Source organism: Microcebus murinus, chromosome 2 (assembly GCF_040939455.1).
Source record: "Microcebus murinus isolate Inina chromosome 2, M.murinus_Inina_mat1.0, whole genome shotgun sequence".
Classification (NCBI taxonomy): Eukaryota; Metazoa; Chordata; class Mammalia; order Primates; family Cheirogaleidae; genus Microcebus; species Microcebus murinus.
In genome coordinates, this window is record NC_134105.1 from 29,255,915 (window position 1) to 29,283,733 (window position 27,819).

At 41.6% G+C, this 27,819-nt stretch overlaps 1 protein-coding gene across 4 annotated transcripts; it reads left to right on the plus strand.

Annotated features, from left to right (window-relative positions):
• The first annotated feature begins 1,070 nt into the window (after positions 1–1,070).
• CAP1 (cyclase associated actin cytoskeleton regulatory protein 1) lies at positions 1,071–27,494 on the plus strand. 4 transcript variants are annotated; one of them, XM_020280279.2, is made up of 13 exons: positions 1,071–1,206; positions 15,973–16,094; positions 17,004–17,104; positions 18,968–19,045; positions 20,422–20,565; positions 20,667–20,752; positions 22,112–22,217; positions 23,415–23,592; positions 25,077–25,261; positions 25,440–25,563; positions 25,683–25,765; positions 26,087–26,230; positions 26,707–27,494. In XM_020280279.2, exons 2-13 carry the CDS (start codon positions 15,983–15,985, stop codon positions 26,788–26,790), a joined length of 1,425 nt encoding a protein of 474 aa, XP_020135868.1. In that variant the 5' UTR covers positions 1,071–1,206; positions 15,973–15,982; the 3' UTR covers positions 26,791–27,494. The 4 variants fall into 4 exon arrangements, with proteins under 4 accessions (XP_020135868.1, XP_012591212.2, XP_012591213.2 ...); XM_012735758.3 differs by having other exon boundaries at positions 1,072–1,206; positions 17,001–17,104; XM_012735759.3 differs by having other exon boundaries at positions 1,097–1,224; positions 17,001–17,104.
• Positions 27,495–27,819: the final 325 nt, after the last annotated feature.

Sequence of the window (27,819 nt, forward strand, 5' to 3'; positions counted from 1 at the left end):
GGCATATAACGCCTGCATTCAACTTGAAACATGGAGCTGTCACAGTGGTTCAGCTGAAGGGGTGGGAACTGTAGCCAATTTTTTCTAGAAATAAATCTTTGTGGGAGGATAATGACCGGTTAGAAAGCCTGAGTCTTGAGGGAACAAAGACCAGATCCCCCGGCCCAGGGAGAAAGGAGGCGAAGTCTCCCCAGTAGGATGCAACCACTGTGCAAAACCTCTCTCGAACTAAGTAGCAACCTGCTGGGCACACCCAGCCGGGGGCGAGGCTGCCTCAATAGCTGGATTTTAGCGGAGCAGGGCAGGATCTCCTTTAATTCCGCTCTTATTCTCGGGGACCACACCCTGCGCGCCGGGGGAAGGACTCCAAAGCCACGGGGCGGAGGCTTCCACGCGGCCCCAAACCTGACCATCTATGGTCACAGAACGCACCGAACAAACAGGAAGTAGGGCGAGAGTGGAGGATTTTCGCCACCTTCCCAGCCCCGGGCAGAGCGAGCCAGGCGGAGGCGGGTACGCCCAGACACCCAGGGCTGGGCCCCGGCGCTCTCGCCGGCCCTCCTCCCCACGCACAACCTCCAGAAGTCCTCCCTGAACCGGGTCCAGACCAACTGCCTTCCCAAGTCACAAACGGGGAAACCAGCGCATGCACGCCCAAAGAGAGGCGGAACTTGAACACAATGCCCCCGAGAGTAGACGGCCGCCTGGATTCCCGCCCTCAGAGAATAATGCCCCTAGTTCTTCCAAGACCCCTTCCGGACTGCAGTCAAAAGGAACTGGCCTTTGCCACTGAGACCAAACTGATGGGAAAATCAGCCACTCATCTGCCCTCTTTCTCGGAGGTGGAGCGTAGCGGGTGGCTGACTCCCGCCCTTCAATGGCCTGGGCCTCAGGCTCCATACCGCGGCCCGAGGGGCGGGGCCTATCTTGTGAGCACGCCCTTCCCCGATTGCTCCCGCCTTGGGGGCGGGGCTTTCTCTAGCGCCCTCCGGGCTAGTCGGGATTCTCCGAGGCGTGGTGAATAGGGGGTGGAGTCACGAGCAGGGCGGCCAGATTTCCTTCCCAGTCCACCGCTGGCCCAGCACTTCAGCCGGCAGCTCATTTCCGGTGGGGGTGCCGCGCCCAGTGAGGGCCCGGAAGTGGGTCGCGCGGAGATTGCTGGGCAGTTCTTGCCGGAAGTGGAGAGCGGCTGATCGCAGTCCCGAGGTGAGGCAGAACTCTGAGGTGAGGGTATGCGGCTGGGCAGGGACTGGGGTGTCTTCGGGGCCCACTGGCCCCTGGCGTTATTAACGGCCCCTGTGGCCTACGCGCGTGTGGTGAGCCCTCCTGAGGGGGCCGGGGCCAGGATCCCTCAGACCGACCCGGACTCCTGGGCGCGGTCTCTTGAGGTGGGGCCGGGGTGACGAGCTGAACCTGGCTGCCCTGGGGAGGCCCCTCCGCTCGATTTCGCAGCGCTGCCCATCAGCCTCAGCGGAGGCCTGATTCCTGAGGTGCCCTGAGTGAAAGGAGCCTCCAAGACCTTAAGTCTTCCCTATTGCCGCTCTAGCTCCCATTGCACGGATGGATAGATTGATCCCGGGAGAAGAGGCTGATCTCAGATCATATAGTGAGTGAGGAAGAGAATAGAAATCCTCACCCCAGTTCCTTAGATGACTAGCCCCGGGTCCTTTTCATGTTCCTTGGAACTTGGGGTGATCTTCCGGCGGTGTAGCCTCAAAGGCAGCAGCAGGTTAAAGGCCAACCGCTGTGTGGAACTTTTCCCTCCCTTAATTCTGCAGTTTGGAATGCTTGAGGAGTTTTTAAAAGACTGGCGGGCAAGTTCTTGTTTTGCGTTCACATAGCCTCCCCTTCCTCCTAGGCTGCTGCTCTTATTCTGAAAAGCTAAGCTAACTTTTTTGAAGGTGTTGTGTACTCACGGACCTGAAATAGCTTTTGGTCTGGCCCCACTACTCTTTGTTTAACTTATTTTAGCCTCATTTTATCATCTTTTAAGTGGAGATCTCTGCTCACCTCCAGGTTGAAATTCAGTGTAACAAATTGTGTTTATTTTGTGCCTGCATTCTGCCAGATGCAGGGAATGCAGCTTTGAAACAAAATGTAGACTCTTCCTTCATGAAGCTAGCAGTGTTTGCAGGGACGTTTAAGAAGTAATTGTAAATGTTAATGAAAGTCAGGAAGGAAGAACAGTGTGCTATGAAAGTATGTAACAAGGGATTCAGGAAAACTGAAGAAGCAGTTCAAGATGAATTTTGAAGGATGAATAGTAGTAAGTTCAATGAAGAGGGGATGAGAACATTTTAGACAGGTTAGTATCAGAACTGTGATAGCTGAAGCTGTTTGTAGGGATCTAAGTGAAAATCCAAGAACAGCCCAGCACACATTTATTGGGGCCTTAATATGTGTGAAGCACATATTAAATGAGGCACTTAGTCTATGTGGCTAAGAATACAGTTCTCCTGGAGTTTACTGTGGGGGAGGGAGCAAACAAGTAAATCAGGGATGGCTTACAGTGTTATAGTGCATAGGTCAGGGCTACAGGAGCATAGAGGAGAAATACCTGAGCCAGATATCCGGGTTTCCAGAAAGGAATGGGAGGCTAAATCTTGCAAGATTTTTTTTTTTTTTTTAGATAGAGTCTCAGTTTGTTGCCCTGGCCAGAGTAGTTGCCGTGTCAACCTAGCTCACAGCAACCTCAAACTCCTGGGCTCAAGTGATCCTCCTGCCTCAGCCTCCCAAGTAGCTGGGACTACCACCCCTAGCTAAATATCTTGCAAGATCTATTTAGGTATATGATGAATCTGGAAAAGGGATTTCCAGGCAAAGAGGACTACAGGTGCAAGGACATGGAGACCTAGGCATGTGAAAGACTGTGACTAGTTCAGTGTAACTGGAATTCCAGTAATGCTTGGAGCATTGGGAGGTAGGACCAAATGGATTACCTTGTAAGCAATGCCAAGGGATTTGGATTTTACCCTGAAAGCTATAGGGATGATTTGAAGTGTTTTATGTAGGAAAATGATGTTATCAGATTTATATTTTAGAAAGTTTGCTCTGTCAAGTGGGAAGGGACCAGACACTGTGGGTAACTAGATCAGTGTTTGGAAGCTTGTCACTGTAGTCATGGCCTGAACTAAGTAGTAGAAGTGGGAATGGAGAGGAGGGATCAGATTTGAGCAATATTAGGAATATAGAATCCATAGAATTGAAGACTGATTAATTATGGGAATGATGAAGTAGGAGTAGTGTAGGACAATTGCCTGGTTTTTTGGCTTAGTGAACTGGGTAGTACCGTTCAGATTGAAAAATGAGAAGTAAATTAGGGAGGTAACTCGGAAAGAAAATGAACTTAGCATGAGTTTAGTTTGAGGTATTTGTAGTAAATCTAGGCAAAAGTGTCCTAGCTAAAGGAAACAGCAGGAGCAAAGATGGAGGCAAGAGAGGGCCTAAATTGTTCAGTGAAGTACTGGAGCCTGGAATTTGGCAGAAGATAAGACCAGATAAAAGGGTAGATGTCTGCCAGGTTGTGAAGGGCTTTTAATGGATTTAATTTTGCTGTGGTCCAGCATAAAGAAATTTCTGTAGGAATTTCCCACCTTCTCTAGAAATACTTCATCAGTCAGGTGGGCATAATTTATGTCTCAGAGGGTTTTTAAATAAAGTGGTAGCAATGAAAGTGCTATGTAAAGTACAACCTGCCATGCAAAGCAAAAGTGGTGATATTAAGATTTAGCGTGCAAAAAAAAATTCAGTGTATGTATTTTTGCTTTGAGGAGGCTAGCTGTTTGGGTTTTTTTTGGTTTTTTGGTTTTTTTTTTTTTGTTTTTTTTTTTTGAGACAGAGTCTCCCTTAATTGCCCAGGCTAGAGTGAGTGCCGTGGCATCGGCCTTGTTCACAGCAACCTCAAACTCCTGGGCTCAAGCAATTCTCCTGCCTCAGCCTCCCCAGTAGCTGGGACTACAGGCATTCGCCACCATGCCCGGCTAATTTTTTCTATACATATCAGATGGCCCATTAATTTCTTTCTATTTATAGTAGAGACAGGGGTCTCACTCTTGCTCAGGGTGGTTTCAAACTCCTGACCTCAAGCGATCCGCCTGCCTCGGCCTCCCAAAGTGCTGGGATTACAGGCGTGAGCCACCACGCCCGGCCAGCTGTTTGCCGCCACCCCCGGCCATCCTGAGGGATGATGTTTTCTCACCCCTCTTCTTGGTTATACATATGTTTGTTTAGTTGCAATTATTTTCTTGACCGGAGACTGCACCTTTAAAAAGTGACTTCCTCCTTTCAGTTTTCAGTGAAGCATTGTGAGTCAAAGATTCATTTTACTTAAACAAGCAAATGCAAAGTGTCGCTGGAAGTTGAACCCTGTGGTTTGAAATTTAATGCTAAGATTTGAAATCTGAGGATCCTTGAGCCATATTTTATACAATCCAAGTGACTATTCTTTTGAAATATCATCATGTTTCTTTCTTATTTTCTACTAACCTGGCTTTCATACCTGTACTTCAACTTTTTTACTACCACCAGACTGATTTTTTAAAAGTACTTTAAAAAGAACTATTTTTCATCTCATTACCGTTCTCTGACTTCATATTCCCAAAGAATCAAACCTAAACTCCTTTGCTCTACTTACCAAGTTTTCCACAATTAAACTCTTATCTTAATTAATTTTCATTGAATGGTACACATTGACTTTCTAATTTAGAAAGTCCTGAACTAGCATTTTTTTTTTTTTTGAGACAGGGTCTCACTTTGTCACCCAGGCTGGAGTGCAGTAGCATTGTCATAGCTTATTGTAACCTCAAACTCTCAAATCCTGTATTCAAGCGATCCTCCTGCCTCTGCCTCCCTAGTAGCTGGGACTACAGGCACATACCACCATGCCTGGCTAATTCTTGTATTTTTTGTAAAAAGTTGGGGGAGGGTGTCTCACTCTTGCTCAGGCTGGTCTCGAACTCATGGCCTCAAGCAGTCTGCCTCTCAGCTCCCAAAGTGCTAAGATTATAGGCCTGAGCCACCATGCCCAGCCTCAACTAGCATTTTATTTGAACCTTTTGCACTTCCCTATTTTTTTTTTTTTTTGAGACAGAGTCTCACTTTGTTGCCCAGGCTAGAGTGAGTGCCATGGCGTAGCCTAGCTCACAGCAACCTCAAACTTCTGGACTCAAGCAATCCTGCTGCCTCAGCCTCCCAAGTAGCTGGGACTACAGGCATGTGCCACAATGCCCGGCTCATTTTTTCTTATATATTAGTTGGCCAATTAATTTCTTTCTATTTATAGTAGAGGCGGGGTCTCGCTCTTGCTCAGGCTGGTTTCGAACTCCTGACCCGCCTCGGCCTCCCAGAGAGCTAGGATTACAGGCGTGAGCCCCCGGCCTGCACTTCCCTATTATGATCCTTATTAAATTAGAATAAGGTTTCTCAACCACAGTTGACATTTTGGGCCAGATAATTCTTTGTAGTGGGGTTGTCCTGTGCATTGTAGGATGTTAAGCAACATCCCTGGCCTCTCTACCCATTAGATGCCAGTAGCACTTCCTCATTTGCGACAACCAAAAATGTCTTCAAACATTATCAAATGTTTCCTGGAGGACAGAATTGCTTGGGTTGAAAGTATCATAGCTGTGATTATACAATGTCTTATCTCCCCAACTAAATTCTGTGAGGGTAGGCTCCAAGCCATACTTAGCACAGAGATAAGTACTCAGTATCCTGCAATGAATGAATCATTTGTTTTCATTGAGGCATCAAGAAATTATTCTTTCAAGTAATTTATGGGTGATCCTTAAAGGATTTTCCTTCCCCCTCCACCCCCCAGGATGTGATCTTAATAGAGAAACGTCACTGATTAAGTACTAGAAGCAAGCTTTGTGTTAGTTGACAGTGTTAGTCAGCAGAATTCCCTCGCCTCTGTATTGAGAATATATAAATCCCTATTTTGTTCAGGTTGCTTGCATTTAGATTGGTTGGTTTTAGTGGATAAGGGCTATCATTTGTTTTTAAATTGCATATAGTTTATAGAGTTGGTGTTCATGTTTATTTTAATTGATAAAATTGTGTAGGCATTTATTGCTTAACAACAGGGATATGTTTTGAGAAATTTTTTATTACGCGATTTCATCATTCTGGGAACATCATAGAATGTATTTACACAAACCTAGATGATATAGCCTGTTGCTCCTAGGCCATAAACCTATAGTGCCTGTTATTATACTGAATACTGTAGGCAGTTGTATCACAATGGTAAGTATTTGTATATCTAAACATAAAAATAGTACAGTAAAAATACAGTACTATCTTATGGGGCCACCATTGTATGTGTGGTCGGTCCATCATTAATCATGAACCAAACCATCATTATGGGGCACAGGACTGTGGTTTCATTGTCTTTAAATTAATGAAGCTACAGCACTGACCATGAAACTTTCTTCTTGGTATACTGTATGTAAACCTAATAAAAACAAAGTTCTAAAAATATTCCTCAGCTACAGTGCTGCTTTGTTTGCCTTGTATTACCAGACTTGTTGTGCCAAACTTTTCCATTTGGCTGGAAAATAGTTGAAATGTTTAACTGAAGGAGCAGACTTGCTTTTTTGTTTGCTTTTTTCCTCCAGAGGTTATTAAAATTCCTATACTTAATTATAGACTTATAATCACAGATCTTTTCCTATCTTTAGTTTTAGCTGAATCATAGCTAAGGACAAATGTTACCCTTGAATCTATCTTTATGTATGAGAGTGAGAAATGCTCTTCTATTAAAGCAACGATCCAGGCTGAAATCAGCCAATGCAGTTTTTCCTTACAGAGTAAAAAACATGTAGAAGTAGAAAAGTTCTGCTCAATGCTCTGTGCAATTAGTTCAGAATATTCTTTGAATGTAGGGGAGAGGGGAACCCATGAACATGCAAAGTTATCCGTTTGCCCCAGACCATTGAAACAGCTAGTTTCCAAGTCTTACCTCAGGTTATACACTATTACTCATTTTACTCTCTCCTGGAGTTTCAGATAGAGGACCGTGTATAAGGAGGGAACAAGAGACAAATGCTGATACTGAGTTGGATTCCTTCCCTCCCCAGAAGATAGATCTTTCTTTCTTTTTTAATCTAAACCTCAGGTGGCAGTGACTCAGGCACTAAATGTCATTGGTTTCATCAGCGAAACTAAATGCTTAGGGAAGAACAGTGGCTCCTGATTTGGGTTAGATTTAGATGGCATCTTTACTGGAGCAAAGTGGTGTCTGTTCTTCAGTTTCTGGGTTAAATTAGCCAACTTGTAAGTGTCTCCTAGTAGCATGTCTAAATTTTACTTTGTGACATGTTAGAGCCTCGTAATGAGAATTTCTATACAGAATTGATAGGAATAGAACTAACTAATATAGTTTAGTGGTAGCTTAGAAGAGATACTCAAATAGAGATGGTTTTTGGTCTTTGTTTTTTATCATAAAAATGTATATAAATGTGTTAAAATAAAGATTGGAAAACAGAGGGAGAAAGTGTCAAAAACCCTATTACCCTAAAGTGACATATCCTGTAAACTTTGTGTTCCCTTCGAGTCTTTTTCCTCAGTGCATGTAGGTATTATTGCCCTATAGTTAGAAGTCTAAGACATAGATAGATATATCTAACATTGCAGTGAACATCTTCATGCCTATCACTTTTCCTGCATTAGTATTTACTTTCTTAGGATAAAATCTCAGGATTAGGATTACAAAGTCAAGGCCAAGAGAAGCATTTTGAAGCAAATCAGTTGGGCTATCGTAGTATACAGGGTGACTTGTATGGCTGCTTTCTTTTCAGTTTTACTTAAGAATGATGACAAGAACAACTATGGGGCATAGTAGAAAATGTTTTAAGCATAGCAGTTTCCTACTCAAGTAGAAATTTGTGCTACTGGCTTAATGGCCTGATGAGATGAGCCAAGAACTGCAGGAGTAACCTGGTTCCATATACTTCTGAATGACTTCTTTGCATAAGCAGAAGGAATTGGGTTGAGTTGTTGATGATAAGAGTATGAAGCAGCTTTGGCAAGAATTGCTAGCCATTTCAGATTTTTTCTTGGTTTCAAACCACAAAAGAAATTACTGCTGAATCAAGCTCATAGTTTCTTTTTATTCAGCATATAACTCTCCCAAGAGCCTATACATTCTCATGACTTCATGATATTTCTTTGCCAGTGGTTTGCAAATATCTCCAGTCTTGATCCTTTCCCAGGCATTTCCACTTACAGGCTTCATCTTTTCTTCAAACTCAGCATATCTAAAACTGACCTCATTTTCTTGCCCTAACTAAAATATGCCAGAACCTGTTTCTGACTATAATTTCATCATTCTCTTAAGGCCCCAATATTTACAACTCTGAAATCATCTTTGCCTCCCTTCACTAAATGTTACTGTGCTTCATAGTCAGTACCACACAGTTAATACTTGTTCTCAGTTTAATGCACACTTGTTTCTTGTGACCTCCGAGGGCAGAACCAAGATCAGTGGGTGGAAGCTGTGGGGAGGCACATTTGCCTCCATATAAGGAAGAACTTTTTAATACTTTGAGCTGTCTGGAATGGGCTGCCTCCAGAAGTCTCGGGTTCTCCATCACTGAAGGTGTTTGAGCAGAGGCTGCCTGTCTAATTGCTAAGAATGTTGAAAGGACTGTTCTGGCATCAGATGGTTTTTAGAATCCCTCCTAATCATGAGAATCAGTGATTGAATAGAAAGTAGCTTCTCTACTGCTAAAGTCCCTTAGAGCAAGCAGACTATTTTACCTTTCTTTTATATTTCCCACAGCACTTAATACAAGTTCTGGTCACTTCATTGCCTAAAGGTGATTATTTGTTGGTTAATTGATTCTTTTCATTTAGTTTAAATATCTGGTTAGACACCAAATATTGTGGATTTTTCCCTTTGAAATATTTTTTGCAGTAGCCTTCTTTTATAGCTAGATGAATAAAAGCTTTCAGCCTAACTTTTGGGACCCTAATATCTTCACTTTTCTCCAAATCTTACTCTGTTTATCAGACAGTGCTTGTAAATGCTGTACTTTCAAATTATTCCTCCACCCAGAATCCTTCGATGGCTACACATGTATCAACATCAAATCCAAATACTGCCCAGCTTTCAGTGCCCTCCATAATCTGGCCCAGCTTGCTTATTCAGCTTTATTTCCCATGGTACTTTGTACTCTATGCAGGCTAACCTGCTCACACTTTGTGTACATAGCTTGCCTCGTCTCTTCTTTTTTGCTTTTGATTTGTTCTAGAATGTCTTTCCTTTTTTCTCTTATCTTTTCATCAAGATGCCCCACTTCCCTCCTGAAACCACACTACCTCTAGTCCTTATTGATTTCTTCTGAACTCTCAGAGCATATAGTCATTTATACTATGTAATTCATATCCATAACAACACGTTCTGCAAAGAAAAATCTCTAACATGTAGGCAGATACTTTAACTTTTCCTAATCCAACTGAAGTTATATATTCTCTAACAGAACTTTTTAAAATACAGTCTTCAGTATTTATTCCATTCGCATTTCATTTTGTTGGGTTTCTAGTTCAGAATGAAAGCTGTTCTCAAGAAACTTTCCTTCTTATCGGGAAGGCCAACAAAATGTGTATTTCATTTCTGCTGTAGCCCACACAACACTAAGCGCTTTGATTTTATGAACATCTTCTATATGCCTGCTTGTTGGGTGATGAGGTAGATACAGGAAGGAGAATGGATAAATTCCCGTCCTTCTGGAGCCTGTATTCTAGTATATAGGATGCAGTGCTGAGATTTTACATTTGAATTGCATTTTAACGCTTCCAAAGTGATTACTCTGATTTATGAAATCAGCTCCTTTCATTCTTCATCTTTGTATGCTAGGTGAGGATTATAACTCATTGTGCCACTGTCCCAAACTTACACAGTTAATATGTGCAGATTGGGACTCAGCTTGGTTTCCTGAGTCCTAGTTCTATTTAGACTTACGTAATTATGACATAAATGTTACTGTTTCTGAGAGCTTTTAGGATGGATGCTTAACTAGTAGCGAATCTGTACATTCATTTATGGAGGTTTATATATAGTTCTTGGCTATTATCAGTTAAAAATGGCAAGGAACAAGATCAGGCAGAGCTATAGTTTTCTGCCCTGAGAATTCTGTATTCTTTGGGAGAAGCCTGATTTTGAACATATGCTTCTAAATTTGTGTCATCTTGAATGTGATTTTAAAATGTTGGCCTCCATGGAGAAAATTGAAAATAGAAAAATTGAAAGCTGCTAATAATGTAACTAAAGACACCATGGAGGGGCTTTGAACCCATAGTGCTATATGCTAAGCAAACAAGTGGGGGGCTGGATGCTATGAGAACCACATTGTCACTTAGTTGCTTAAAAGCCATTGTGGGCTGGGTGTGGTGGCTCACGCCTGTAATCCTAGCTCTCTGGGAGGCCGAGGCGGGCGGATTGCTTGAGGTCAGGAGTTCGAAACCAGCCTGAGCAAGAGCGAGACCCCGTCTCTACTATAAATAGAAAGAAATTAATTGGCCAACTAATATATATAGAAAAAATTAGCCGGGCATGGTGGCGAATGCCTGTAGTCCCAGCTACTTGGGAGGCTGAGGCAGGAGGATTGCTTGAGCTATGAGTTTGAGGTTGCTGTGAGCTAGACTGACGCCATGGCACTCACTCTAGCCTGGGCAACAAAGCGAGACTCTGTCTCAAAAAAAATAAAAAATAAAAAAATAAAAGCCATTGTGGAATGGCAAGAAGTGCCTCAGACTAGGATTCAGAATATTTGTGCTCAGGGCCTAGGTTCTCTACTCACTGGTTGATCTCTATCAAGTTTTTTTGTTTTGTTTTGTTTTGAGACAGAGTCTCACTCTGTTGCTCTGGCTAGAGTGCCATGGCAACCTGAAACTTTTGGGCTCAAGCAATCCTCCTGCCTCAGCCTCCTGAGTAGCTGTGACTACAGGCATGCAATACCATGCCCGCCTAATTGTTTCTATATTTTTTTTAGTTGGCCAAATAATTTCTATTTTTAGTAGAGACAGGGTCTCACTCTTGCTCAGGCTGGTTTCGAACTCCTGACCTTGAGCGATCCATCCGCCTGGGCTTCCCAGAGTGCTAGGATTATAGGCGTGAGCCACCGCGCCCAGCCTTCTATATCAAGCTTTTTAACTTCTGTCAATGTCAGTTTCTTCATTCTAAAAATGGGGATCAATATCTGCATGATATACCTCACAGAATTATTTTAAGTCTCAAAAGAAGCAACAGATAACTGATATAAACCATTTATAACTATAAGATTATTTTTAATTAATATGTATTCTCATGTGTTATGGTACTTAATTTGGTATGTGTTATGGTACTTAATTTGGAGATGTCCATATCAATGTGATTTATGCCTGACAAAGCAGCATTTATTTGAAAGATAGAAGTACTTGTAAAATCCTGTGAAAGCAGACAGGCAAAAAATTTAAAAAGACAAAAGAAAAAAACCCCACTTTTCCACAGATTTGATAGAGAGCAGAGACAGTCAGACTCGTGGAGAGCAAGAGCCTTTATTTGTTTGTTTGTTTAGTTCAAGGATTTTTATTAGCCTACTATATTTTTAGAGCCTGCTACATTTATAGTACTATAGAATTATAAAGGCAAGACATGGTTCCTGCTTTAGTGTGGCTAATTGCCTGTTGACTATTAAATAAATGATTTTAAATTAGTGTGTTAGGTGCTATGGTAGAAATAAGGGCACAGTGTTATGGAAGCACATACTAGAAATATTTCTTGGAGAGGTGATACCTTAGTTGAGACTTAAAGAACAATAGGAGTTCTGGAAAGGGAAAAAACTTTTCTAAGTGTCTAGTATTATAAAGTCTCAGGTGAGAAAATGGCTTGTTCTGGAAAATCCAAGTAGTCCTGCATTGCTGTAGTGTGCTGAGGAAAGGTGTAGCAAGAGATAAAACTAGGGAGTAGTAGGAGATAAAAGTAGGACTAGATTGGCCGGGCGCGGTGGCTCACGCTTGTAATCCTAGCTCTTGGGAGGCCGAGGCGGGCGGATTGCTCAAGGTCAGGAGTTCAAAACCAGCCTGAGCAAGAGCGAGACCCCGTCTCTACTATAAATAGAAATAAATTAATTGGCCAACTGATATATATATATAAAAAATTAGCCGGGCATGGTGGCGCATGCCTGTAGTCCCAGCTACTCGGGAGGCTGAGGCAGAAGGATCGCTCGAGCCCAGGAGTTTGAGGTTGCTGTGAGCTAGGCTGACGCCACGGCACTCACTCTAGCCTGGGCAACAAAGAGAGACTCTGTCTCAAAAAAAAAAAAAAAAGTAGGACTAGATTATGGAAACCCTTGTTTGAACTTTATCCTGACTGTTCTGAGTAGTATTGAATGGTATTAAATAAAAGAATATTATAATTACATTTGCATTTTAGGCAGATCACTCTGACTATATTATGGAGAGTAGATTAAGAAGTTGTATTAGTGGAATTAGGGAAAACTAGCTAGGAAGTTATTGCAGTAATCTAGGCAAAGTCTTGGTATCCTTTTATCAGTCAGAATAGAGGCAAAGGGCATCTATTATGAGATATGCAAGATATAGCCTATGGATTTTAGTGACTAATTAGATGTTGTGGGGGAGTAAGGAAGAAGATATAAATTTAGTTAACATTAGGCCGGGCGTGGTGCCTCATGCCTGTAATCCTAGCACTCTGGGAGGCCAAGGTGGGTGGATTGCTTGAGGTCAGGAGTTTGAAACCAGCCTGAGCAAGAGCAAGACCCCGTCTCTACTATAAATAGAAAGAAATTAATTGGTCAACTAATATATATAGAAAAAATTAGCTAGGCATAGTGGCACATGCCTGTAGTCCCAACTACTTGGGAGGCTGAGGCAGAAGGATCGCTTGAGCCTAGGATCTTGAGGTTGCTGTGAGCTAGGCTGACACCAGGGCACTCACTCTAGCCCGGGCAACAAAGCGAGACTCTGTCTCAAAAAAAAAAAAAAAATTAGTTAACATTTATAGAATCCTTATTATTTTCCAGGACTGTGCTAAGCACTTCTACATGGACTTCATTATTCTCACTGAAGCCCTTTGGATTTTATACTTTTGTCCTCATTATACAGATAAGGAAACTGAGGCTCAGAAAATCTGGTAACTGCTCATAGTCACAGAGCCAGGGAGTGCTGTTGTCCAAACCCTCAATCTATATGATTTTTCTAAAGATCACTCTTACCCACTATACTATACTGCCTAACAGTTTACTGGTTACTAGCTTGATCAATCAGGTGATGGCTGGTCATGCTAGATCACTGAGACAGTGGGGGTGAGGTGTGAGGGAGCAGTGTTAGGGAAGATGATGAGTTCTGTTTTGGACATTTCAGGCACCCAGGTAGAGATGTGGAAGCTGGGTCTAAAATTCTGAATCCCAGAGGAATGGCCTGAGCTGGATAAGCTGCTTTGGGAGTTTTTAGTCCACAGGTGGTACCACCTGGCAAGTAGGGTAGGTGTTACTACAGCAGTGGTAGTTGAAGGCTTGGGGGTAGACACGACCACCTGAAGAGTACAAGTGTATGTGTAGAAGATGAGAAAAGGTGTGTCTTTCCGTCCCTTTAATTCTGGACATTCTTTCCCATAACATCTCAAATTTCGCTCTACCTCCACCAAAACCAAAAATACCAGGTACTGTTCTATCTTTGGTTAGTGGTAGAATGAGATTAACTATTAATGGTAGCTATATTGTCCCTTTCCATTCTACTCAAGTCAGACAGCAGTGCTGTAGCTTGTTTAGCGATGAAACCCTACAAATACAAGTGAAATGTAGATAAAGGGTAACCAAAATCCCATGAAGCTATATTATTAAGCTTTTAAGATTGGTAAGTGTTTCACCAACCCTGGCAGCTTTAGGGACACTTGTGCTGTTTCCATTGTTAATGCTGATCTCAACATGGAACATCCATTGTGTATGAAGGAACATGTTTTATAACAGAACTAGGTGGGTGGTATCCATCAAAGGTAGCTTGGCAGTTTATTGCATTCCTTGCCTTTCCCCCGGATTTATAAAGTCTGGTGGATTATATGTGAGCCTGTCCCTAGCCAGTACCCAAAATGGAACAGGGCAGCAATTCAGATTTCAGTTGATGGTGTCATAATATAAAGGAAAGTATATTGGCTATTTCTAGACTGTTCTGTTTGCTAGCAGAGGATAGACCTGGAGGCTTCTACAACTCCAGGCCAGGGAATGGAAAGGTTTATTTGGTCCTCATTCTCGTTTTTTTCTCTTTGAGTCTCTCTTTATTATTGATTTATTTTTTAGCTACAGGAGCTCACTTTGTTACTCAGGCTGGAGTGCAGTGGCACAATCATAGCTAACTGTAACCTCAAACTCCTGGGCTCAAGTGATTCTCCTGCCTTGGCCTCCCAATTAGGTAGGACTATAAGTGCATACCACCATACCCAGCTAATTAAAAACATTGGGGGGAGGGGTAGAGACAGTGTCTTGCTGTGTTGTCCAGGCTGGTCTTAAACTCTTGGCCTCAAGTAATCTTCCTGCCTTCAGCTCCCAAAGTGCTGGGGTTACAGGTGTGAGCTACCATACCAGGCCCTTTGATTCTCTTTTAAACAAGATTCTCTGGCAAGTGCCTGGGCTCAGAGACACCAGAGCCTGGAGACAGAAAAGAATGGAAAGGGATTATTATATTGCCTTCCTTAGTTTATCTTGTGAGCTGCTTATCTCTTCTTCAATGTATTGAGATATTCTGGCATGTTGTCATCTTTGGGGAAATCATAATTGCTGTGGTCATTTTAGGAAGCTTCAAGCGAGTTGAGTTCATTTGGCCTCAGTTACCTGAACTAATTAATACTTTGGTGAAATGGACTCTTTTCAAGTCAAAGCTTTGATTGAAATTTTACTGACTAATTTCTATGAGATCCCTTATGGTCTCAAGTACTTTATGCAGATGTGTAATGATAACATTTTACACGTATGTGTACAACTTTCAGAACCTTTGTCTCTTTGGAGTTTTGGAATGCCATAACTTCATAAGTATTTACTGAACATCTACTACTTACCAGGTAGTGGTCTAGATGTTAGAGTATAAGGAACAAGCTAGATAAGGTCTTTTCTTTCTTGGAGTTTACTTTCTTAGGGATATTAGACATTGAATAAGGCTAGTTCAGATAAATTAGCACTTGCAAAAGACCTATAACAAACTCTTTTGGATGTGTCTAGTCTCCTTCCCTACTGCATGTCCAGATCCTACCTATCCTCATTTGAAGCCTGGCTCAAATGGCGGCTTCTCCATGATACCCTTATCTGATCCGTTCAGCTGATACTCTCTTCCCCTCTTTGAAATCCCATGCTGCCTATCTGCAACTTTCTTATATCACCTTAAAAATTTTTTCTATTTGTTTTGTAGTTGTTAGTGCATATGTTAAATCTCCCCTATTAGACTATAAATTTTTGAAGGTAAATATCCTATTCATTCTACATGCAACAGCAGGATGTTGTGGGGAAAAAACACACTGAACTTAGAGCCAAAAGACTTAAATTGAGTACTGGCTTCTCTACTAACTGGCTTTGTGACTATAGGCAAGTCATTTAACTTCACTGAAATTAAGTTTTCTATCTCTGAGAGTGTAGTAATTATCCTTCCACTCCTGAATAGTTGTTGGGAAGCTCAAACTGAGATGATATATGTGACTGTACTTTGCAAATTCTCAGTTTCTATGCAAATATTTGGTAGTATCATAGTAAATATTCAGTAAATATTTGAATAAACCTTTGCTTTATTGAATACCTTTTCCTGAATAGTGCTCTTGCTTAAAAAGGTCTTTATGATTTTGCAAATATGCTAGACTACTTTTCTGTCTAATTTTATTAAACTATTCTGTTCCTCAGAATTGGCATCCTTTTCAACCCCTAGGAGTATTCTGTTTTTCTGTGTAGATGCTGTGTAATATTAAAATAACAAATAACATTTGATCTGTTTCAACAGGTGGTACATTATGGCTGACATGCAAAATCTGGTAGAAAGATTGGAGAGGGCAGTGGGCCGCCTGGAGGCAGTATCCCATACCTCTGACATGCACTGTGGGTATGGAGACAATTCATCAAAAGGTGAGCACTCCACAGCCCAGCAGAATGCTTTGGTGTCTGGGCCTGAAATTTTCCTTTTTCTTTTTGAAAAAGAGTCTCGCTATATTGCTCAGGCTAGAGGTGCCTGGCTTACAGCAACCTTAAATTCCTGGGCACAAGCAATTCTGCCTCAGCCTCTCAAGTAGCTGGGACTGCAGGCGCATGCCACAACGCCTGGCTAATTTTTTCTATTTTCAGTAGAGATGGGGTCTCACTCTTGCTCAGGTTGGTCTGGAACTCCTGAGCTCAAGTGATCGTCCTGCCTCAGCTTCCCAGAGTACTTGGATTACAGGCTACAGGCGTCAGCTACTGTGCCCAGCCAAGCCTGAAATTTTTTTATCCCAGTGAATTCTCCCCTTTGGAGCTAACTTCCCAAAACACTTCAGAAAGTTTATCTCCTGTAATTTGTCTTGCTGTGAACAGATAAGGGAGGAAGTAACTTGTGCAGGGAGGCCTGTGGTTAAGTTATTTTAACACAAGAACTTCCTGCTTGTGTGATATTTCCTGTTTCTTTCTTTAGCAGAATAACTCCAGTGTAAGTCAAATGATAAGTGATGTTAAAATTCCTCTTTACAAATGATTGGCCAACTGGCCATTTTGCACATGCACCAGTTGAAACATAGAACATTAGCGTTAAAAGGAACCTTGGAGGATCATTTTGTTCACTTGCATTTTTATACATAAAGAAAATTAAGCTCAGAGAGGAAAAGAGACTTAGGGTCACATAACCAGTTAGTGGTGGTATTGGAACTAGAACCCAGGATTCCTGACTCTTGTTCCAATATTCTGCTAACTGTATTACCTTTCCCCCTCCCCCTTTCCCATGGAAGTGCATTTTAAAGAAACATGCGTGGTTGATTTTTTTTTTTATGGTGTGTGTGTCTTCAGCAGGAGCAGCTCCATATGTGCAAGCATTTGACTTGCTGCTTGCCGGTCCTGTGACAGAGTACTTGAAGATCAGTAAAGAGATTGGGGGAGACGTGCAGAAACATGTAAGAATATTTTGCCTTTTTTCCCCTCTTTTGAGGACTGGTGACTTTCTTCAGTTCCCATTCATCCTTGGTTTAAGAGCCCCTTGAGAGGCTCCTGGCTCCTTTTCTACCTATACCAAGGAGCTGTGTTCAGGCACAGAAATGATTTCTCATATTTTTCTAGGTCCCCTGCTTTTATCACATATTCTTTGTGGGTTTCTTTTATACGGAAAGCTTGCATGTTGCATAAAATATGGCTGTGTTCATCTTTACAGTGAAGAATATGCTACCAGTCTGATTCCAACATGTTACATAACCAAACCTAGGGGCTTATTTAAAGGAGTCATTGTCATGACTTAGCATTTATAAAACTGTGCTTGATAGTTATTAGTTATGCTAATATGGGTTATTTTCACACTTAGCCCACAGCAAGAATATGAAGTAGGCAATGACAGGTGCCTCTCCACCCACCTCCCTTCATGTGCTGCCTCCAATGTTTTCACCAGCACCACCCCACGCTCACATATATATTCTACCTCTCTTTTTGAGACCTAAAAGCCTTCCTGCTAGCCCACTGAATAATTCTTCTTAAACAATAACCATGTTTAGGATCTTCCTAACCTAAACTCTTCAGCAAGACTGGTTGCTTAGCCTTTGGAAGATCTGTTTTTAGCCTCTCATATACCATCTGTTGGCAATGGTGTTAGTTAGCTTTAGGGAGTGGAACTGGGACTTTGATAGGGTGTGGGGGCTTGCATTACAGCTGTGTAACATTTGAAAAAATTTGAAAGCATGTATCAGTTTTATATTTTAAAAATGAAAATCCAGAAAAAAATAGATTATCATCTTTGAATTTTCATATAGTTTCTTTTATTTGTTCTTTTTTTTTTTTTTTTTAAGAGATGAGAGCTTACTCTGTCACCCAGGCTAGAGTGCAGTGACATGATCATTGCTTACTGCAGTCTTGAACTACTGGACTCCAGTGATCTTCCTGTCTCAACCTCCTAAGTAGCTAGGACTATAGGCATGTACCACCATGCCCGGCTCATCTGTTTATTTTTTGTAGAGATGGAGCTTGCTATGTTACCCAGGCTGGTCTCAAACTCCTGGCCTCAAGCCATCCTCTTGCCTTCGCCTTTCAAAGTACTGTGATTACAAGAGTGAGCCATAACACCCAGCCAGCCTCATGTTTCTTAAATTCTTTTAACTATGACCCAGTGACAATTGTCACTCAGATAAAAGTTTTACAATATAGTGCTTATACTACTACTGTGCTTTTTTTTTACTTTTTATTTGGAAATAATTTCAAGTTGATGTACTACTCTGTACTCATACTGTTGTTTTGTTCTATTTAATAAAGTGGTGGTTGTGGCTCACTAAATTGATTTAATTATTTATCTACTAATGGGGTCCTGATCTGACATTTGAGAAAATAGCTTTAAGCTAAAGGAGTAAATACTTTGAGAATTTTTTTTTTTTTTTTTTTGCTCAAGAAACATGAAATCTATACTTTGAGAATTTTAGGCATACATTTAGGTCTTTGCCTTTACTCCTGTCTCTAGTTTTTGAGAAAAGAGGTCTTTTTTGGTGATATGAGATTTTTCAGTGCATGTTATATCACATTATGTAGTTCCTAATTTGATATCACCTAAGGCTAGCCCTAATGATCTTCATTTCCAGCTCTGGATATATATCCCTGATTAGTTCCAACAGGAGCAGTAGTATACGTAATTCTATCAGTTCCTGGAATCTGGAATACATGAAGGAAACAACATGGAAGTACCTGAGTCAGAGTACACGGAAGTACAGGTTTCAGATTATTCTTATCAAGACCTCTCCAGTTGTAATATGTCATCAGTAGCTGATTCTTCTCCTTTCTGACAGGCGGAGATGGTCCACACAGGTCTGAAGTTGGAGCGAGCTCTCTTGGTTACAGCCTCTCAGTGTCAGCAGCCAGCAGGCGTAAGTTCACTACTTGTTGGTTTAGTTTGGGTTCGTTGCTCAGGAAAATTTGAGAGATTTTTGCTAAGTTGTCACAACGTGCCAAAATACTCCTAGTAGGCTCACAATAATGTATGTTCACACCAAGTCCCAGAGTAGAGTCACACTTAAAGTGAATTTATGGGAATGTGCCAATGAGTACTTTTTGGTCTCTACTGGCTTTTTTCTGTCATTTTGCTTAGGACTGTAGTTACCCCCTGGGACTTTGCTGCTTCTCTTAATAGACAGCCTCTTTTAGCCTCTTAGCTGAGCCCAAATTTATCATAATTCTCCTAAGCCCTTTAGAGATGGTTCTCTTGCTTCACTGTGGATGGGTTTTAGTCATGCTGCTGTGAATATCCTAAAACTCCTGGAGTACTGCTTCTCCTCTCGTCCTTCACTGGTTGGGGGATCTCTCTTTAACCTTACTCCTACCTCTAAATTTTATGCTGCAAGGTATTTGCTTTTCCTGGGCATAGAGGCATAATAAAGCAAGTCTTCTTGCTGATGCTGTATTAAAACCCTTGGCCCTCAGCATGCCTAAATAATGTGAAAATAGAGCAAGATGTTAAATATATTAGATTCTAGTTCTCAATCTGTCCTGATTAGTTAAGATCTGAGAATGGAGATGTTCAGGAATCTGAGCTTTGGAGGAAGGATGAAAACACAGAAACACAAAATTCATTCATTTTGCTAAGCTGCTTGCTTGACTGCCAACCTCCCTAATTGCTTTGATTCATCAGCTTTCTACTCAGCAGCTGCTCTGTGGCTAGCAGTACAGTGAAGGCTGTAATGATGATAAAAGAGGTCGAAGACAGAGCCCTTGTCTTTGAAGAATTACTGAGAAAGAAAACCATAATTCCTATAGTTCATTAATAGTTTGTGTGCGTAAGGATAAGGTGCCAGAATTGGTTATGCTGACGATAAATGCTGTAGGAGGCTGGTGTGGCTGGGGTTGGAGGGCTGTTCTTCTTGAAGCATGGGGAGCATTTGGATTGATGGAAAAAGAAGAGAACATTATGAGTAGAGGCACAGAGATGAACTAGTATCTCCTATTAGTGGGACAAAGAAAAGACAAGTAAGTGGCTGAAATGGTAGGATTTTGGTGGTATACCTAAAGTACGGGTCCTGATCACGAAGAACCATAAAATCCAGCGTAAGGAGCTGGAACTCTATGAAGAAAGTGAGATGATGAGCAGTATTTCAGCCTTATGAATCAGGGCAGGATGAATACAAAGTTTATTTGAGTGCTCATTGTAGTCCATAGAGAATTTTTACCTTCGGGATCAGAGGTGACTAACATACAAAGCTTTTATAAAAAGGTTTTAACCTGAATCTTTTCTTGCATCTTTTCTTAGAATAAGCTTTCTGATTTGTTGGCACCCATCTCAGAGCAGATCCAAGAAGTGATAACTTTTCGGGAGAAGAACCGAGGCAGCAAGTTATTCAATCACCTGTCAGCTGTCAGTGAAAGTATCCAGGCCCTGGGCTGGGTGGCGATGGTGAGCAGCGCCACTTCCATGGTTGAGAAGGGATAAACTGTGAGGGGGAAGGAGATATGGCTACAGAGGCTCTGAGTCACTGACAGTTTCTCTCTCTCTAGGCTCCCAAGCCTGGCCCCTATGTGAAAGAAATGAATGATGCTGCCATGTTTTATACAAACCGAGTCCTCAAGGAGTACAAAGATGTGTAAGTCCAGGTTTTCCTCAAGGGGCAGAAGATAAACTCCTCTGGTTACTTACTGGAGTAGCACTTTGGGGTTAATTAAGGCTGCCCTTGGCTGCTGTGCTCATTCTATCTCGGATGTATGTTGGAGAGCTTTTATACTGGCTCATAGAAGCTGCATTTGCAAACAGGAAGTGTTTCTGCTTCTACTTCTGCTTTCTCTCCATGGTTGGTAGAGGCCCTTTTAGTCTTTTAATCTTTAACCTTCTGGGTTTAGGAGGTTTTGCTGGACGTAATATGGACTTTAATTTTCCTGTTTATACAAGATTTTTGTTCCTTTGTTGAGAATTTGTCACTGCCCCAGTGGCGGAGGGTTCAGTAGGACTTAATAGAAAATTAAGAGCTGAGTATTCATGCAGTCAGTTAAAGTAGGAGTAAGGCTACCTAGCCAATGCAGTTATTACATAGAAAAGTCATTGTATGTCTCACTATCCTATGTCTACCATTCCTAACTGACTTACTCATTGCTGGTTTTGAGCTGGAATGATTGCAGGCAACAATTACTAAGTTGCATAGCTACCCAAACCCTTCCTTTCTTCTGTTCATCATCCTTCAACAAACATTTCTTAAGTTACTACTCTGTGTTAGGAATAAGCCTTCTTGTGTGTGAAATCTGTCCCAGAACACCAGGTGCCACTTTGATCCTTCAAGCAACCTAGAATTAAGCTTGAGAGTATTTTGATATACTGTTGAGGAAACTAGGTCTTGGGCTAAATAACCTTAAAGTCTTCTAGCTGATATACAAGAAGAGAGAGAGTTCTTGAACCATAGTGCAGTACTATATCTGTAATTTAATGCTGATAGTTTCCTCCCAAAGGGAAATTTTTAGTTTTGATATTTTAGGGGGAGGGGTGTATTTTGACATAAGGTACTGTCTTATGTGGCAGTTGAGTTTCTTGGAGTCCTAGTGTTCCACAGTAGTGCTCGAGAACTCTCCTCTACCAGGGCTTCATGCACAGAATTTCTACTTTTATCATTTTTATATATCAGGTTCTGTCTAAAGTGTACTTTGACAAAACAGTTCTGCTACTTAAGAAAAAAGTTTGAGAAACACTGCTATGAGTGATAGAGATATAATCCAGAGTCCCTATCTTAATGGAGTTTGGTCTAATAAAGGTAATAGACTAGGTTATATTAAAAATCTAATAGGTTAAAAATAGGTTATTTTTTTTTAAAGTTTGGTGGTGATAGAAAAAGCTGCCATTGAGCAGAGCCTAAGAAACACCATAGGTAGGAGGGCATGAACCCACAGGCAGGAGGGGTTCTAGAATCACTATTGTAATATACCCTGACCAACTATGACAAGTTCTTTTATTCTCCCAGGGACAAGAAGCATGTAGACTGGGTTAAAGCTTACTTGAGTATATGGACAGAGCTGCAGGCTTACATTAAGGAGTTCCATACCACTGGACTGGCCTGGAGCAAGACGGTTAGTGACTCCTTCCTCCTTCCTTGCCTCCTTCTCTTTATCTCTTCAGGGTGGGGTCAGGTTTCCTAGACTTCAACATGCTAGTTTTTTTCAGTGGAGGGTAAAAAGAAAAGGGAGAAGGAAAGGGAAAAAGGAGAAGAGCATATAGGAAGCAAGGGTGAGAGGAGAAGGAATATTAAATTCTATTCCATTTCAATAAATATGGGTCAGGGACAGTGATTGGTGCTGAAGGAGAGACACATGAATGAATTACACCAACTCAGCCCTCAAGGAGCTTAAAAATATAGACACAAAACCCCAGTACAAATCACCAAGCTAATGCTATAATAAAGATACAGACTCTAGAGTATAAGAGAAGAGAAGAGTGGTTCTCACTGGGAGAGATTGTGCTTTGAAGAGGCATAGTCTGTTCTGAGACTTAAAAGAAGTACAGGGCAGTAAGAAGTGGGATACTAACAAAAGACACAGCTTAAACAAAGCAAATGCAGAGTAAATATAGAGATTGGTCATCTCTGGCTTCAATAAGGGGAGATGATCAGAGATTTTTAGGAGAAAAGACTGGAAAGGAAGGTAGGCTGAAACCTTTAGATATTTGAGCAAAGGAGTGATAATGATCATATTTGTCTTTAAAAGAGTTTCGGTGTATAAGTTAGAGATAAAGGCTCATGCTCAGACTATGTAAGTGGTAAGACTAGGGGCTGGGGAAAGATAGTTTGTAGGAAATAGCACCAAGATAATAGACAGATCTAATGACGTTGAAGGAGTGGGAGCCTCAAAGAAGATTGAGTGAATAGTCAAACATGGATGGTCGTGTCTTTCACTGAAATAGGGACAAGGGCATGATTGTATAGGCAGGGTAGCAGGCAGATAATGAAATCAGTTTTGAATTTGTTGAATCTCAAGTACTGGTGACACACTAAGGAAGATGTCAAACAGATTTGGAAATAGGGTTTAGAGCTGGAATCAGGTGAGGTCAAAGGAAAAACGTGAAGGTTGAGGAAAGGAGCTGAGAGTTGGATCCTTGGGAAGGGTTGAGAAGGAATAAAGCCAAGTTGGGCATGGGTAGGTAGCACTAATCATTGCTTCAGGGGGTATAATGGGGACCCCATGTATACTGGACACATGTAGGGCCCTACAGGCAGTGGTACAGAGAGGAGGAGATAGGATGACTATGTGACCTGCACTTAACTGTTCCAGGGGCCTGTGGCAAAAGAACTGAGTGGATTGCCTTCTGGACCCTCTGCTGGATCAGGCCCTCCTCCCCCACCGCCAGGGCCACCTCCCCCGCCAGTCCCCACCAGTTCGGGCTGCGATGACTCTGCATCCCGCTCAGCACTGTTTGCGCAGATTAATCAGGGGGAGAGCATCACACATGGTAAGTGAATACTTTGACACAAACAGTTCATACAGCAATTTGTCTGGGCCAGACTTCATCAGCTAGTCGGCAAACCCAAACCCTGGCTTATATTCACTTGAGGTGTCACGTTCGTTTGAGTTGCCCTTGCCCAAATGGACAGCCTAGGTGGCTTAAATGGAAATCGAAAATGGGTGACTACAGTAGGCAGAAGCCCTCTGTTCCATTGAAAGTGACTTAATATTAAGTAGCATATCAATATATATTATATTAATATGTGGCCAAGGTACAGTGCTGATAGTTCTTCCCAGAGCTTTTTCCATGGTACCACATGGTCTCTGGGAAGTCATTCTGTCAGGGAGTTAACTTCCTCAGAGGATGCATACTGGTCACATGGAAAATTTGTATAAGAAGGACCTAATGTTATAGAGAAAGTAGATGCCCTTCTACACAGATGATGGAAGTCTAGGTTGTCTAGCCCTCTTCTAGGAATCTACCCATAAAAATATCTCAATTAAAGAAGTTTTATACAGAGCTACTTATAGTAGCTAAAAATGTAACAACCTAAATATCCAACAGTAAAGGACATGATTAGTTAACTATGGCATATCTTCCTGATACAATATTATGCAGTCATTACATTTTTTTCCTACAGTGAGCCATGTAATGTTTAAGAAAAAAATCTAGTATTTTAATTTTAACCACAAGGAGTGGTTAAAGAGGCCATTCAGTATTGGTTTTATATAGTCAACATAGATTGGGCCATGTTCAAGAGCAAAGTGTGTGTCAGCAGCCTGCTGTGGGAGATTATGGTATCTTTTCCTTTAAAAAATAAAAGAAAGATATTTTTAGAAACTATAGGCTAACATGAGAAAGTTTGTGTATGTTTTTTCTCAAAAATATTTTTAACCTGGGAGCATAGATTCAAATTGCCCTGAATATACACTCCTGAGAAAGTTTTTTCAAGTGTCAGTTGGTTGAACCAAATTTATTAACAATGTGTATAGTTAAAACTAAATAAAAACAAGTATGAATAGAAAAAATGCTGGAGAGTTTCAAATGTAAACACTTACTGGGGAAGGCAGAAGTAGGGTTAGCTGTGGGTGAAGTTTTGTTTTCCTTTTATCAAATTTTCTTTATTTCACATCTTTTTCTTCTTCTGTTGCTTTAAAAACTACAAACATGTTTGTGAGTATATATTTGGTATATGTCTTTCTAGGTCTTTTTCTGTGCATTTACATTTCCATGTCCTCCACCCCCACTACACACACATTTTATGCTTTACTTTTAAAAACAGAACCATATAATTTAACCTTGTGGGAGAAGAGCAGTTATAAAAGTACTTCTCCAAAATGGCTTGTAAAAGAATATCTCAAAGGCTCTGGTTTTTGGCTTTGAATTTTCTGCTAAGGATCAGTTTAACTTATGATAACAGAAGTTGGTTATTGCCTTAGCCCAAAGCCCTGGTATGAAGGACAGGAACAAGGTAGCTGTTGTTCTTACAGCCCTGAAACATGTATCTGATGACATGAAGACTCACAAGAACCCTGCCCTGAAGGCTCAGAGTGGTCCAGTACGCAGTGGCCCCAAGCCATTCTCTGCACCCAAACCCCAAACCAGCCCATCCCCCAAACCAGCCACAAAGAAGGAGCCAGCTCTACTTGAACTGGAGGGCAAGAAGTGGAGAGTGGTGAGTTAAAAAAAGACCCGGACTGGCATAACAAGGAGCAGGGACAGGGAGTTTAAATGTAATTCAGCCACATGAGTGCAGGGTTCTGTCTTAGATCACAAGAACAAAAGTTTGGGAAAGCCTGTTTTTTGGTTGATGTGTGCTTCATGATGAGAATTCTGGGGTATTTCTTTAACAGGAAAATCAGGAGAATGTTTCCAACCTGGTGATTGATGATACAGAGCTCAAACAGGTGGTTTACATATACAAGTGTGTCAACACGACATTGCAAATCAAGGGCAAAATTAACTCCATTACAGTAGGTGAGTCTTTGTCCTAGAGCTTGAGAGGGCTAGAACCATTTTACCTACCCTGCTTCTAAAGATTCTCAGATGTATTACTTTCAAATTATATTGTTGACCTGCTCTCTTTCTTCTCCTAGATAACTGTAAGAAACTTGGTCTGGTATTCGATGACGTGGTGGGCATTGTGGAGATAATCAATAGTAGGGATGTCAAAGTTCAGGTAACTTGATATCTTGGCTCTTTCTTTTGGTCCCTGAGGAATTAAAAGAGACACAGCAGACCCACAGATGTTGCTTTGGTGGGAATCTGATTCTACAGTCTGTAAGCTGAGCTGCTTTGGACATGGCAGAAGAGGGGTTGGCTCTTCAAGTGAGCTCTTTCAAGCACCTGTCCCAACCCGCCCATAGTATCCAGTGTCTGTTGCACACCTGTGAGCTTTTCATGTAGTTGCTGAATCATGTGAAACAGGGAAAGCTTTTCCAGCAACTTACTGTTCTCCTCCCCAACTGCTGGGACTCAGTTCTCTTGGTTTTCTCTGCAGGTAATGGGTAAAGTGCCAACCATTTCCATCAACAAAACAGATGGCTGCCATGCTTACTTGAGCAAGAATTCCCTGGATTGTGAGATAGTCAGTGCCAAATCTTCCGAGATGAACGTCCTCATTCCTACAGAAAGTGGTGACTTTGTAAGTTTTCTTGATCTCTTTAGTAGTATGATAAAAACAGAAGGGACTGAAAACTTCTTGCATTGGAGAAAGCTATTTAATGAACATTCTGCACTAAGTAGGTAAAACCCAAATTGCACACCAAAAGCACATGAAGGTGAGGTGGTCTGATGTAGGAGGGTGGTTTCTGCCTTTAAGTTGAGCTTGGGGTAGCAAAAAAGAATGGGAATGAGTCATGGCACCCTGTCAAGCTGGTGCTATAAAGCCATATGTATTCTCATTTACACCTCATAGATTTAACAGTCTGTTTAAGATCACAGATCACTGAACAGTGAATAGTACACACAGCATGGCTCGATGGGTTCAGTTTGTCTCTTAGCACATCCTCCCATGCTCTCAGGATTAAGTGTAAGCGAGCATTGGGAGAAAAGCGTTGAGATTTAGTCCCAGCTCATTCTTTAGTTTAGGTTTAAACCCATTGTCTTCTTTATTTGCAGAATGAGTTCCCAGTCCCTGAACAGTTCAAGACCCTATGGAATGGGCAGAAGTTGGTCACCACAGTGACAGAAATTGCTGGATAAGTGAAGTGCCACTGGGTTCTTTGCCCTCTCCCTATACACCATGGGATAAATCTGTATCAAGACAGTTCTTTTCTAGATTTCCTCTACCTTTCTGCTCTTAAACTGCTTCTCTGCTCTGAGAAGCACAGCTACCTGCCTTCACTGAAATATACCTCAGGCTGAGATTTGGGGTGGGATAGCAGGTCAGTTGATCTTCTGCAGGAAGGTGCAGCTTTTCCATATCAGTTCAATCACACCACCAGTCCATTCTTAAGGAACTGTAGACCACGACTGGTACATTTTAGCTTTCAGCTTTGGGGGGTTATTCTACCAACAGATAGTCCTTTGAGAAGAATAAAACAGTCCCAGGAGTTAACAGATCAGAACATTCACACTAAACTTTTTCTAACAATGAGCATGAAGGTAGCAGAAGCTGGTGTTGATTCCAGACAGTTCTAACCAAACTAATATTTCCCTGTTGACAAGTGAGGGCAAGGGTTGCACTGGACCAAAGGCTGAGGCTTGGCCATCTAGCATTCCAAGCAAAATTATTTCCTATAAGCATTCCTTTTATTCTGCATTCCATCCTGGATCTGCCTAAACCATGAAACAGGAGGTTCTCTGGTACCAGCTGCTAAAGCATTATCCTTCATATCCAGGGCAGTTAAACGTGTCTTAGACCCTTTCTCTGGGATCCCTGCCCAGCACCTTCCTACAGAGATGACTTTAAAGGAAAAAAAAAAAAAAGGAAAACAACACACCATTCCAAGGAGTCTGGCATTCCTTCTTCCTTCCCTGCTAGGTGCCTGTCATCCATCTTCACTGCCTCCTTTTCCCTATCATGCTCAACAACTTAGGGCTTCTGTCCAGGCACCTGAACAGAGGACTAAAACCTCCACTGCAGGCTGGTTTTAGGTCTTGATTTATGTGAGAATCTTGCACAGCATTGCTAATGTAAATTTCAGTTTTTTCCCTAGACAAACAATTACCAAAATATGCAACTTTTTTTGGTGGGAAGAGAGATTGTCCTGTGATTTCTACCCATTCCCT